Below are 13,479 nucleotides of genomic sequence, written 5' to 3'. Positions count from 1 at the left end.
CATGGTGTGTACACAGCCTCAGATTCTAATGTTTTCCTATAGTTGGAGTTGCCAAAATGCCGCCCATGGGTGCAATGGTGCCCTGGGGAGGGGGTGTCTTCCCCTGGTACCCACAAGCATTCTGGGGCCCCTGCCTCACTGCCCCCTTGGTCATGAAGAGGCTTGGTTACGTCTTTTTTTGAAAAGCCCATAGAGCTGGAGGAGGAAGTTGAAAGAGTTGTGCTTTCAGCTCTGTGTAATTTTCAAGGCTCAAATCAATTCTGCAGGATCCAACCTTTACCCAGAGCCATTGGGAAAAGGGAAGTCTTGATGTACAGGCTTTCTGTCTCTCAGAGAGCGAGGGGGCGGGGCTGACCCAGTGGAGGAAATTTACCCAGATAGAGTGGCACCTTCTGCACTCAGTCAAAAATCCAAACACGCCTGTGGAGGACCTAAAATATTTGTCACTCCCTGATCCTAACTGATACACACACACTGCACCTTCCAAGTGATCTGTGGAGCACCAGGTTGCGCTAAACGCACTAGGGTTTGTTTAAAAATGGTTTTGCATTTCCAAGGGGAATATTTGCATTTACTGCTTTGTCCAGGGGCCCTGTCACCACACGGCGACAGAGAAGTCTGGGTAAAGATTATATTGCTATGGCTGAGTAAACACTATGGACTGTTTTCTTCCCCTTTCACTCTTCCCCACCCTAAATATCCATTCCGAGGAAGAGTCCTGTGTAGCACAAAAGCTTGCATCATTTTTTTAAAAATAAAAATGTTATCTTTTCCCAAGCAAAGGTTATGTGTAGCTCGCTGTGTACTTTGAATGTGATTAGATGTCAAAACCAGTGTGTTATGGTGGTTAGAGTGTTGGACTGTGACCTGGGAGCTCAAGATTCAAATCCCCAACCAGACACGAAGTTCGCTGGGTGACCTTGAGCCAGTCACTGTCTCTCAGCCTAACCTACCTTGCAGGGTTGTTGTGAGGAGAAAATGAGGGGTGGGGAGACGTACAGCACCTTGAGCTCCTTGGAGGAAAAGGGGGGGGGATAGAAATGTAATAAATAAATAGATATATCCTGCAAAGTCTGGCACCCGGAATATGTTTACTCAGGAGCATGCCCCATTGGTTCAATGGGACTTATTTCCAAGTAATGATGCTTAGGATTGCAGCTTTAAGTCTGCAATAAAGACCATCCACCAGCATTTCAGCTAGTTTCTACTTAAAGGAGAGAGCAAAAAGCCAGCTCACCGTTTCCTCGTGTGCTGGAATATATCCCCAAAGGAGTGCAAGTCGGAGGGCATGAGCAGCTGGTGGTGACCTGGGTGCCTTTCACGAAACCCACATCTTGTGCTCTGGGTCAGGATCAGCAGCCCAGCAATGGCTGCTTTCTAAACTCCAGCCTGTGAGCTGAGACTGTGGGGCATGTTGGAGATTCATTCCCCGTGTGCAGTCATGGGTTTATTGTCTATCACATGACTGGGTATGTGTTTTGATTCCACAGAATGGGAAGTGACGGAAGGCAGGATGTTTGTCTTACTGTGTTTCCTGAAGTGGGACTTTTGTCCTTTGTTCTTTCTCTCTTTGCTGCCTGATGATAGAGAGAGAGGGAGCCATGTTGAAGTGCTCCATGCGTGATTATATGTAAATAAGGTAGATTAGCCTAAACGCTGAGTTGCTGAGTTCTGTTACGCAACTGTGCAAACCTCTGCGGATCCCTAAGTGTGCTGATGTCTTCTGGCATCAGTCGCTGTGATGTTCGGGCTGAGGAATGCTTTTCAAGCTCCCGAACGATCGTCCAGGAGAGAGGGAACATGCCAGTCGGGCATGTGTCTCTGCCAAGGTTCTACTTGCGTGTAGGACGCCTCCTGACAGGGCATTCCTGCGTAAGGCAAAAGGGTGCTTGGTGATACAGCAGAAGTTCAATCCTGCCTTCTGCAGGGATGAACTGCATCTCTAATTGCCCCACACCTGACATCACAAATGGTGTGGGGCAGGTGACTTGGGGGGGGGGTGTCTTCTGGCCCATTGGGGAGGCCTGGAAGGCCAGATCTGGCACACTGGTCAGAGGTTCCCCATCATCCCTGCTGTGGCACAAGAGAAAATAAATTGGGCACACCATCATCTGCAAGGCAGCCCTTCAAATATGTGAAGGTGGCAATTATATCACTTTTTTTGCTGCCTTCAGCCTTTAGGTTTTGTACCAGGAATGCCAAATACATGTCTCTAGCAATTGTTCAGCCTGCTGCAAAACTCTAATTGAAGCTGCCCAGGGACTTTTGCTGAATGGCACTTGTTTTCTTTTTAAGAAAACGTTATAGACAGGTCTTGGTCACAGAACATTGCTGGACAATATCACGGTACATGATCTGCTATCTGGAAAATTTTCATTTTCATTCCAGTTTCCACTAACTGCAGAAAAGTAACACCTCAGCAGGGCTAAAGAGCTTGAATGTGGCTTTTGGAGATGTACTGTGCCTGCTGAAAACAAAACACAGGTTTCTAGCCCTCATTGATCAATATTAATGAATACAATGTGCTCCTCAGGACTGAGCAACTCCTTTAGAGTCCCCTTCCGCCATTCCTGTCACGTAACATACACCTCACAGCCAATACACAGATGCACACCTGTAACCTGCTGTACAGGTGTATTTGAGCATCTGGTGGTTTGGTGAATAGGTGGTGTTTGCAATAGAAACAATTAAATCCCAAATGACAGTGTGAAGGTTTGTAGTACAAAGTAATACGTGCAATACAATCGGAAATCTTCAATGTCCCTCAGTATCCCCCAGTCTATTTCGCCAACAAACTCACGCAAATACTCTTAGCCCATAGAAGGATAATGTAAAGTCAAACATTTCGCCAGAAATACAATCTCTGTCTTGGATTAACTAACACAACTGATTCCCCAAGCCAGTCTAAAATATATCTAATAGTATAGTGGTCTATGCAATAATTCGTCACATGTAGATTAAAACCATGGCTGGGTTTAATAATAATAATAATAATAATAAAACATGCCCTTTAAAACATCTTGCCGTTTTTACACAAACAGCTGTTTAATACCTCTTAATTGTTCTATGCAAGGATTGAGTCTAAGGATATTACTGTATTTGAAATTCCTTCTGACGAACAGATCCCTTTGAAATACACTGGAACCTGGTTTGCTGCAAGATTTTAAAATCCTATATATTTTATTGCGCATATATTTGTGAAAATGACATACAAAAATGCATTTTTGAAAATGGTTTTGGAAAAATGTGGACATTTATATATGTGCATCAGTCAATTACTTTGCGGTGCTCTGTCCTTCTGTCATTTTCTGAATTGCAAATAATGACTTTCCCATTGTGTTAATTTTCCTCTAACATACGCACTCCTCTTGGTGTGCCATCCTCAACTACCTCCTGATCCTGCCCTGCCAATATTCCAGTTCTGTTCTCAGCTACAGAACAGAAGTTAAAATGTTGAGAGTCTAGGGATAGGGAAGAAATGAGATTCAATTTGCATTTAAAGGCAAACTACTGAATTTGTGCTTTCCAGAACAATACGTGAACTGAAACGCAGCCATCCTCCAAAATTCACATCACTCCATTTTTACAATCCAGTTCTCCGGCCAAGTAACTGCATTAACAGCATTTACACTACACAATCAAATGCCATGCCTGGTTTGGCTCTTAAACTAGCTCTTAAACTAGCTGCTTTGGCGGCCCCACATTCAAGAACAAGACTAAGAACTAGTGGCTGAGTATTTCCTCCTCCCTCCCAAATGTGTTTTCCTTTTGTGTTGTGTCTTGCTGGGTGTGGGCAAGATGATGCAAATACAGTCTTAGATTGGGGTAGAGCCATAGCTCAGCTGTACAGCACCTGCTTTGCATGCAAAAGCTCCCAGGTTCAGCATCTGCACTGGTAAGGCCACCAGAGAACCCTGTCTGAAACCTTAGAAAGGTGCTGTTATCTGGTGTGGACACTACTTGGGTGAACCAATGGTCTGACTCAGTATAAGCCAGATTCCTGTGTTTGTTTGTTTGTTTGTTGCATTAATATCCCACCTTTTCCTCCAAGGAGCTCAAGGTGGCATATATGGTTATCCCCCTCCTCATTTAGTCTCCACAACAACGCTGTGATGTAAGTTAGGCTGAGAGGCAGTGACTGGCTCAGGGCTACCCAGTGAGCTTCACTGCCAAGTGGGAATTCAAACCTCGCTCTAACCGCTACACCACACTGCTGCAGCCACTTCTGGTATGCAGTGGGTCTATATCCAGGGATCCTTCCTTTACCGGGGAGGCGCAACCAACCCCAGGGATGGGGGAACAGCTCTTTATGCCAAAGAAACAGCTGAGTAGGGGGAGTGGGTTTGGGTTTGGGTTTGCTTTTGTTTTTATTTTTATTTTTATTTTAAATCCACTTACCAGCAGCAAGGGCAGCCAACCTCCTCTTGGGCGTAGCATGCAAGATGCCATCAGCCAACAGGCCCCAGGGTTGTAAACGATGCCCAGCTCACCCAGAAGGAAGTTAGCATCCGGACACCATGCGCCTTTGGCCACTCTCTTCCTGATCTTCCTTTCTACCTGCTGTGGCACCTGTTCCCTTTTGGCTGGGCGGCAGCTTTGTCCCCTCCTCCTTCCACACCCACAACTCAGGAGGAAGTGAATCAGCCAGTGGCAAAACCACCAGCAGCAACCCACTGGGCAAACAGCTCCCCATTATTTTGCCCAGACTTGGAGAGAGCTGTTTTTTTGTTTGTTTTTTTCCAAGTCTCTCTCTCTCTCTCTCTCTCTCTCTCTCTCTCTCTCTCTCTCTCTCTCTCTCTCTTTCTCTCTGTTTCGTAGCTTAGTGGCAGAGTATCTGGTTTGCACAGAGAAGGCTGCCAGTTCAAATCCCTGACATCTTCAGACTCCCTGCCAGAAACCCTGGGGTTCAACAATATCTGGGATGGGATAGCTCAGTTGGTAAGAGCACAAGACCCTTCATCTCAAGGTTGTGGGTTCGAGCCCCACGTTGGCCAAAAAGATTCCTTACATGGGGTTGGACTAGATGAACCCCGTGGTCCCTTCCAAGTCTACAATTCTATGATCTGGAGCACCACAGGCTCCCCAGCCCTGTGTTAAAATAATGTGGGTAAATATGTTGGTTTTAAAAGTAGCCCAGGTTGCTGTTTCAACACCTAAACGGGGGGGGGGGGGGGAGCTGACCTGTGGCTCTCCAGGTGTTGTGGGCTGCAACTTCCATCAGACCTAGCCCTCATGGGCAAGCATCGGGGGTGATGCGGGTTGTAGTACAACAACATCTGGGTGGCCACCAGTTATGCAGGCATGGAGTCTGTTCACATTAGAGGCCTAAAACACAGCAAGGTCAGTTCCCCCCCTGCTGCATTTCAAGCCACGTTTGCATGGTATTGCTCACATCAGAGAAGGGACAGGGGTGTCTTCATCCTACACACGTGACCTTTTTGGTTTCCCTGCCTCTGCAGCCGCACAACCCCCAGAACTTGTATTCATGAAGCTTGCGGGAGAGCCAGTGTGGTGTAGTGGTTAAGAGTGGTAGACTCGTAATCTGGGGAACCGGGTTTGCGTCTCCGCTCCTCCACATGCAGCTGCTGGGTGACCTTGGGCTAGTCACACTTCTCTGAAGTCTCTTAGCCCCACTCACCTCACAGAGTGTTTGTTGTGGGGGAGGAAGGGAAAGGAGAATGTTAGCCGCTTTGAGACTCCTTCGGGTAGTGATAAAGCGGGATATCAAATCCAAACTCTTCTTCTTCTTCTTCTTCTTCTTCTACATTCACTGCTTACTCCACATCCAGTTTTGTAGTTGAATTGAAACTGGTTTGAAGGGGGAAATGTGCATCAAACAGCAGTAAAAAAATAAAAATAAATAAAGTGCAGGATCAATATGGCTAATGTTGTGTGAATATGACTTCAAAATCTAGCAGTAGGAGCTCACTGGATGCAGAGTAAAAGGTAATGTGAACATACCCCTGATCTACATTAAGACACAGTAGTAGGGTAATGCCTTTATTAGAATCGACTGAATGAGTGAGCAGAGCTTCTGTCTTTTCAATAACTCTTCTTCACACTAAAGAAGAGGCGGCGGGGGTGTTGGTGGAGAAGCAAAGCTGGACAGCGAAGTCTTCAGTATGGCTTTCAGAATCATGACAAGCTCTGCCCGTTTCCCTTAACCTTCCCCCAACTTGTTGTTTTGCTTGTCATTCTAAAGTGAAGACGAGAAAGGAGAACTGAGAAGCCTGCACGCGGTTTGTGACATTCCAGTGGGTCCTAAAAGGTATTATCCTAGTGTGGTTTTTGGTTGTTCTTGTAAGCCAAGGGTTGTATCTGGGGCTAGTTCTACTTAGTACAGACCTGTTGAAATTAACAGACCTGATTTCCATGGGTCTGTGACATGCCAAATGACACCGCCCCTCATAAATGATTTTTGGCCCCGAGAGTAGCAGATTGTGAGATGGAGAGAGCAGCTATTACCTGGGTTCATTTCCCTTTATTCCCCCCCCCCACCACCACAATCTTGCTTTTGCTTTTCATGCTAAGCTGTCGCTATTGAATGTACCTGTAGATCTGCAAACACCGTGCATTATAGTGTGAAAGCTTATTGCTTTACCGTAAACAAACTACTTTCCACTGCTTTGGCGAAAGTGCATGAAGGGAAGAGACGAGAAAGCAAAATTGATCTGGGGGAAGGGAGGAGACTTGAGAGGAAGGACAGATCCTAGAAACTTATAGCTGAACTCGGGAGGAGTCGGGAGGCCGGATGCCTGCCTGCGGCCCTCTCTCCTGCACACAAAATGGTTGAAACTCGACAGCAGCCCAAGTCCCGCGCTCAGTTCTCCTTCTGAGAGACCTTCCGGGAGGCCGCAGACACCGCGATCAAAGCCTGGGCCGTGAAGTAGGTGCTCATTATCAGGAAGCGGGCATGAGGCAGCGAGGAGGAGCAGAATTGATGGAGGACGACAAACAGATCGGACACGATGAAGATCACGCTGCCAAGCGAAGTGCTCAGCTGGGCTTCCATGCGGGACAGCGCACGCCAGCACATGGTCCCAATGACGGCCGCATAGGCTGCCCCGGCGTAGGCAAAGACGCCCTCAAGGCAGGGAAAGACGAGGGTGACGTACCCCGTGGCCACCAGCCCCAGAACCACCAGGAAGGTGAAGGGCCGAAAGGGGCTCAGGCCAAAGGCTAAGATGTAGGAGACCTGGCATGCGGCAAAAGCAGCCATCCCTGCGAGGAGAGAAAAAGAGAAAACACACACACACACACACACAGAGAAATTCGAATCACTTTGCACTTAAAGGCTAATCTACCTAGCTCTCATTTTCCGGAACAAATACACAGACCAAAACGCAGCCATCCTTCGAAATTTGCACTTCATAGAATTTTGCAGTAAATTCAGTGTGCATAAAAACGCCTACTTTGGTGGAAACACACACACACACAAAAATGTACCGTCGTATCTTGGAAGCTGAATGGAATCCGTTCCGGAAGTCCGTTCAACTTCCAAAACGTTAAAAAAAATCCAATCGCGGCTGCTGATTGGCTGCAGAAAGCTCCTGCAGCCAATCGGAAGCCGCGGATGCCCCGTCGGACGTTTGGGTTCCAAAAGAATGTTCGCAAACTGGAACACCCACTTCCGGGTTTGCGGCGTTTGGGAGCCAAAAGGTCTGAGTTCCAGGGCGTTCAACAACCAAGGTAAGACACTGTATTAGATTCAAGGGAAACCACTTTGCAGAACCTGTAAACAAGGCAGAACTGTGTTTTAGGAGACATTTGCACTAAAACGATGGGGAGTTTTTGTGAGGACTTAAAAAGGAATAATCGCAAACCAACACAGAAATGGGGAACTGGATTTAAGATTGGAAAACGAGAAACGAAGGCCTTACCTACATTATACGACAGAGGTGCAATTCCCTGAATAGAGGGATTGTCATTTAAACCACTCTGGGAATTGTAGCTGGGGGGCAGCGGGGGGGGGGGATAGGGGTCTCCTAGCAACTCTCAGGACCCTTAACAAACGACACTTCCTAGACGGAAGCCATGACCACCTGAAGTGGCATGAGACTGCTTTAAATGGCCAAGACAGGACCTGTGGCATTCACAGTCTTGCTGCCGCCTCATCTCTCCTCGCCCTGGTATGGGGCAGCCCTTTGGCCAGAGGGAGGCAAGTAAGAGCCATCATGCCATCCACGACTGACTCAGCCCTTCACATTAATCCTTAGATTTTACTAATATCTGATGCACCCGTTTATCTAGGTTCTAGGATGCAAATTAGATTTTAACATCCGTTGAATGGATGTTGCCTTCAGCCGGCGCAGGTCCCCGAGGAAAAATAGCCCCAGATCTTTCCAACGGGTAATGTTATTCCTGGCCTTTCTAGGAAATGATCCCGTCTGTCGTGATACAGTATGTGTATTGCTGGTGCCCCCATGTGGCGAGAGATAGTATTTGTGGGTGGGTGAATTCAGATTTGCAGACTGGACAAGTCAATAATAATAATAATAATAATAATAATAATAATAATAATAATAATAATATTTATACCCTGCCCACCTGGCTGGGTTTCCCCAGCCACTCTGGGCGGCTTTCAGCATATCTAAAAACATAATAAAAAACATCAAGCATTTGCACTCATCTGCTGTGGCTAACATATATTTTGAAGTGCTGATAAATATTCATTTTTTCCCTTCTTATTTGGGCCCTGTTTTACTAGGTTGCCTAGATTCCTGCTGTCGTCTTGATATCTGCTGGTGTTGTTTTGGGCACTTTTTGCTGCATTTAGGTGCTTTTTTCTATTTATTTACTTATTTATTTAATACACTGTCCTATACCCGGAGGTCTCAGAGCGGTATATAAAAACCACAAAATTTATAATCAAAATAAGAACAACAACCCAATAACTCCCCCCTCAACCCCCCCCCCCAAAAAAAACCAAAAGGGCATAGGATGTGAATCAAAGCAAAGGCCTGATTAAAAAGGAACATTTTTGCTTGGCACCTAAAGGTGTATAATGAAGGCGCCAGACGAACTTCCCTGGGGAGAGCATTCCACAGATGGGGAGCCACTGCAGAGAAGGCCCCGTTCTCGTGTTGCCACCCTCTGGACATCTTGATGAGGAGGCACACGAAGGAAGGCCTCAGAAGATGATCTCAGGGTCCGGGTAGGTTCATATGGAAAGAGGCGGTCCTTGAGGTACTGCAGTCCTGAGATGTTTAAGGCTTTATAGGTCAAAACCGGCACTTAATATATGACTGCATTTCTATCCCATCTTTTCTGCAGGGAGCTCAAAGCAGTGGACATGGTTCTCCCCCTCCTCACTGAATCCCCACAGTGCAAACCTTGTAAAATGCAAACTGGTGGTTAACAGAATACAACAGGGCTCCTCCCCGCGGGTCCCTCAAACCTCATACCTGGAAGGAAAAGTTCTGACCACACCAAACAGATGTCCCCTACCGCTGAGAACAGCAGGCCTCGGAAAATGTGGCGGGCATATGGTGTGAAAACAGCCACACTGTAGGCATGGGAAGCCACGAAGAATGCCAAGGAAAGGACTGGGAGGCATTTGACGGTGGCACTCTGCACACTGCTCTCAGGAAGCCAGAGGATGAAGTACGACGTGCAGGAGATGGCGAAAGGCAGCAGCTTATACAGCAAACTCCTTTTCTAAGGATGCGACATGAAAAGAGAGTTCTTCAGTGATTCCCCCCTCCTTTTAGCCTCTTCTCCCCACCAACTCACAGGGCTTTTTCTGTGGTGTCCCCTTCCTTGTGGAATCCCGCCTCCTCTGCAGGATGTGTTTTGCTCCTCCATTGGTTGTTTTTCAAAGCTCCTTACAGACGTGATTATTCTAATCTGCTTTCAGCCGAATAGGGTTGGTGTTTTATCATTTTAACTGTGCATTATGTTAGATGGTGGCTGTTTTAAGTTGTTTTTATGCTTTTAACAGTAGGAGTCCTCACTCAGGCAATCTGGCCAGGCACCACCATTATTATTTCTTAAGGATGCCAGGCTAGCTTGCCCGGGCAGAGGCAGCAATTAACACTGATTAGTCTGTTTTAATAGTGTTGGTACTGTTGTTTTCTGTGTCTTTTAATTACTTCTGCTAGTGGGCAGGTGGATGGAGGCAGCGGGAAAGGAGCCTGTTGGAGGCGGGCTCTGTTCACCTTCCTTGAGTGCCTCCCTGGCACACCTCCACCCCACTCCAGCTGCCCAATCCACCGGGGGGCACAACGCTTGCCCTGCCCTGGGTGCCGGCAACCCCCGCTATGCTGCTACTTCCAGTTTCCCCATTTGATTTCAAACAGCATTGTGTGCTGTGCTTGGCCTGAACTGACAAGCAGGTTATATCAGGTTTCTTCAACACCTAGTCAAATATCCAAGAACTGTAATATGCAAACACAGAACTTGTATACTCCAAAGCCAAAGTTTGACAGAGAATGCAAATTCCTTGTCCTCACTCTTTCATCGTACAGTGGGGAACACAAACTGTGGATGCAGCCTTTGCCAACCCCAAAGCTTTTGCTGTTCATTATTTTGATGGTTGGCCAAGTAATATAGATTGCAGTTTCCCAGTACAATAGTTATTCAGACCAAAGAGAGAGAGAGAGAGGGGGGGGGGGGGAGAGGCAGGCCTGAATCCATTGCAAAGCTTGTTTCCCCATCCCCACCCCAAGTGTGTGTGTTTGTGTGTGTTTGTGTGTGTGTGTGTGTGTGTGTGTGTGTGTGTGTGTAAAAGTATCAAAGAACAAAAAGAAAGTGCTAGTATAAACACCAATCCTAGGGAATAAAAATCCTGGGACCAAAATCCAAATAAGACACCCATTTTCTCCCTGCTATTAAATGGGAGTGTTCCAGTTGTCTCTTCTTGTTGACAGAATTTTATGGACTCTGAACACTCATGATAGCGAAGCTGCCATCTTTAGAACATAAGAGAGATCCTCCTGCTAGGTCTGATTTCTCTAGTCCAGCATCCTGTGTTCACAGCGGTCGGCCAGACGCCTCTGAGATGTCCGCAAGCAGGACATGAGCGCAACAGCACTCCTCCTTGGCCCACAATCCCCAGCAACTTGCATTTGCAGGCATACAAACCTCGACACCGGAGGCAATAGGCAACCTTCATAAAATTAGTAGCCCTTGAGTCTTATTTTCCACGAATTTGTTTTATCGCCTTTTAAAGCTGTCCACATTGGTGGAGATCACTACATCATGTGGAACCAAACTCCATAGTTTACCTATGCGATGAATTCTACAGTTTACTTATGCACTGTCCCCAGATCTCCCATGGTCAAGCTTCATGGAATGGAACCCGGCTTCTTTTGCACACAGGAGGGCTTTGGAAGAAACTCTCCATTTGTTCCACCCAACCACCCTCTCCATCATTTTAGTGACCCAAAGGGGAGATGAATGACAGGACTCCTGGCACTGGAGGGGCTGGCAGAGCTGGGTGGGGCTTCACTCAAATACCTGGACTCCTTAAGGACTTGGACATTGGAGGAAACCTGGGTTCAAAGGTAGGGTTTTAGTGCACCAGGGAGTTTTGTGCAGTGTTTGTTTTAACAGGAAGCAACACAAAGGGAGCCAGGATTCCCGCTTTCTCCATGAAGGAGAGGCGTGCAGCAAAAGAAGTCAAAAATCCAGGCATCTTACCTGGGGCATCAACAGGTTTCTCAGAGGAAGACATTGCCCTAACCTGCTCCGGACAGTTAGTGGGTTGAGCTAAGCGGTTCCCAAACTTTTTGAGGCCACCACCCCCTTGGTTCCATAAACTCACCCCCCAGTGACCCCTGACCTATATGAAAAGCATTATTCAGAATGTTCACATGATGGTGACACAATGAAATTCAAAGCAGTAACAATTAATTGCACATTTATTTGAAATCCAATAAAAGCTATCTAGTTGACTTCAACAAAAAGGATGAACTTGATACAGTGATATGAAAAAAAAATCATTTAAAACTCCAGTAGGCCCCCAGCCCCGGAAATCCCACTGCCCACACGCCAGGGAGCCACTGATCTAGTTCACTGATCTATCTCAGCATTGTCCACCCTGACAGCAGCTCTTTGCAGGCAAGGTTGTTCCCCAGCCCTACCAGACAATGCGAGGAATTGAACCTTGGCTCTTTGACAAGCAAAGCACTGAGCTATGGGCCTCTCCACGGTTTTCTAGCAGGTCGATAAACCTCCCAGGGAGCCCCGTCTCCCACCAGTACCTCTCCTGTCCCCTTCCATCCACCCATTGTAGCAGATATACAGACTCTTACGTTGGCCGCTGCCTTTTTCCTGTAGTGGGCATCTAGCTCCAGGATATCCATGGCCACTCCTAGCGCTGGGGGGTAACAGACGCTGCCTGGTCTTGAAGCGGGTGCCAGCTATCCTTGCACCTCGCTGCAAAGTGGACTTTCAACTCCCTCAGGGTACAAGGTGCCAACTGATAAGACGGCAATCGGTACCCGTCACACTGTCTCTGCTAGGTACCAGAGTAATAATAATAATAATAATTTTAATAATAATTTATTTATACCCCACCCACCTGACTGGGTTTCCCCAGCCACTCTGGGCGGCTTACAACAAAATATTAAAAATACAATAAAACACCAGACATTAAAAACTTCCTTCAACGGGGGAATAATAATAAAAGCTTTGCCCCACCCCTGCTCTAGACCCTCATGTTCTGTTTAAAAGAAACCATTACCAAGCACAAGCTGATCAATACTCACCATTCGGACCTGAAAGCCCCTGCTCACATAGGCAGGCCAGGAGGAACAAGGGGATTGGCAAATTCTTTCTTCTCCTTAGCGCTCCGAAGGGCTGCAGCCATTTATTAAATAGCTGGCATGAGGGGCTGCAGAGGTGGGTCATGAAAGATCCTGGCTAATCACATGTGCACACAGGGCTGTCTTACCCATAGGCGGGCCGAGAGTCCGGGGCCCGAGAGTTGAGTCCGGGGAAGAGCCCGCCTGTCAGTCAGATCACCGCAGCTCTGGGCCACAAGTTCAGGGGCGACCAAGCCAGCGAGATGTTGAGGCGGCCAGCCGGCTCCATCCTCCTGCGTGCCTGGGACTGGGCAACTGGGGGGGGGGCGCCAGGTGGATCTTTGCACCCCGGCATCGCATATGCTTAAAACAGCCCTGTGTGCACATAACACACAAGGTCTTGTGGATCTTGATGGGCAGCATGTCATAGCTGCTTTCCAGATCATAAGCATAAGGTATGCACAATTTTATTGGAAGAGGGAAGGCAAACAGGACCCTCTTATAGCAAGCATACCTCTCTTTAAGGCCAAGCTGGAATGCTGAGATTAGCCTCCCACAGAGTATTCATGATCATGGGGATGTAGCCGACATCTTGTTCTGTGACTATGGAGGCTAATTCTGGATCCACACGTCCTTCCACAGTGGGGACATAAGTTTCCGGGAGGGGGGTTGATCATGGTGAGGGTTCGCCAAGCGTGCATTCCTCTTAGCATGTTTCTCCCTTTCATCCTGA

At 47.3% G+C, this 13,479-nt stretch overlaps 1 protein-coding gene across 1 annotated transcript; it reads right to left on the bottom strand.

Moving 5' to 3' along the window:
- Positions 1 to 6,805: 6,805 nt before the first annotated feature.
- On the bottom strand, positions 6,806 to 12,328 carry TMEM86B (transmembrane protein 86B). The gene is made up of 3 exons (XM_033169935.1): positions 12,255 to 12,328; positions 9,405 to 9,657; positions 6,806 to 7,221 (listed from the first exon to the last, which is right to left on the bottom strand). Exons 1-3 carry the CDS (start codon positions 12,303 to 12,305, stop codon positions 6,821 to 6,823), a joined length of 705 nt encoding a protein of 234 aa, XP_033025826.1. The 5' UTR covers positions 12,306 to 12,328; the 3' UTR covers positions 6,806 to 6,820.
- Positions 12,329 to 13,479: the final 1,151 nt, after the last annotated feature.

Source organism: Lacerta agilis, chromosome 14 (assembly GCF_009819535.1).
Source record: "Lacerta agilis isolate rLacAgi1 chromosome 14, rLacAgi1.pri, whole genome shotgun sequence".
Lineage (NCBI taxonomy): Eukaryota > Metazoa > Chordata > Lepidosauria > Squamata > Lacertidae > Lacerta > Lacerta agilis.
Note: the sequence above shows the minus strand (reverse complement) of the source record. Positions and strands in the feature narration are given on the sequence as shown.

What these genes read in the sequence shown, in the direction of transcription:
- TMEM86B (XM_033169935.1), bottom strand. Translation starts at nt 12,305, where the DNA reads ATGGATATCCTGGAGCTAGATGCCCACTACAGGAAAAAGGCAGCGGCC. An exon ending in GGAAAAAGGCAGCGGCCAAC is followed by an intron (nt 9,658 to 12,254) that starts GTAAGAGTCTGT and finishes TCGCATCCTTAG; the next exon opens with AAAAGGAGTTTGCTGTATAA. An exon ending in GTCAGAACTTTTCCTTCCAG is followed by an intron (nt 7,222 to 9,404) that starts GTATGAGGTTTG and finishes CTCTCCTCGCAG; the next exon opens with GGATGGCTGCTTTTGCCGCA.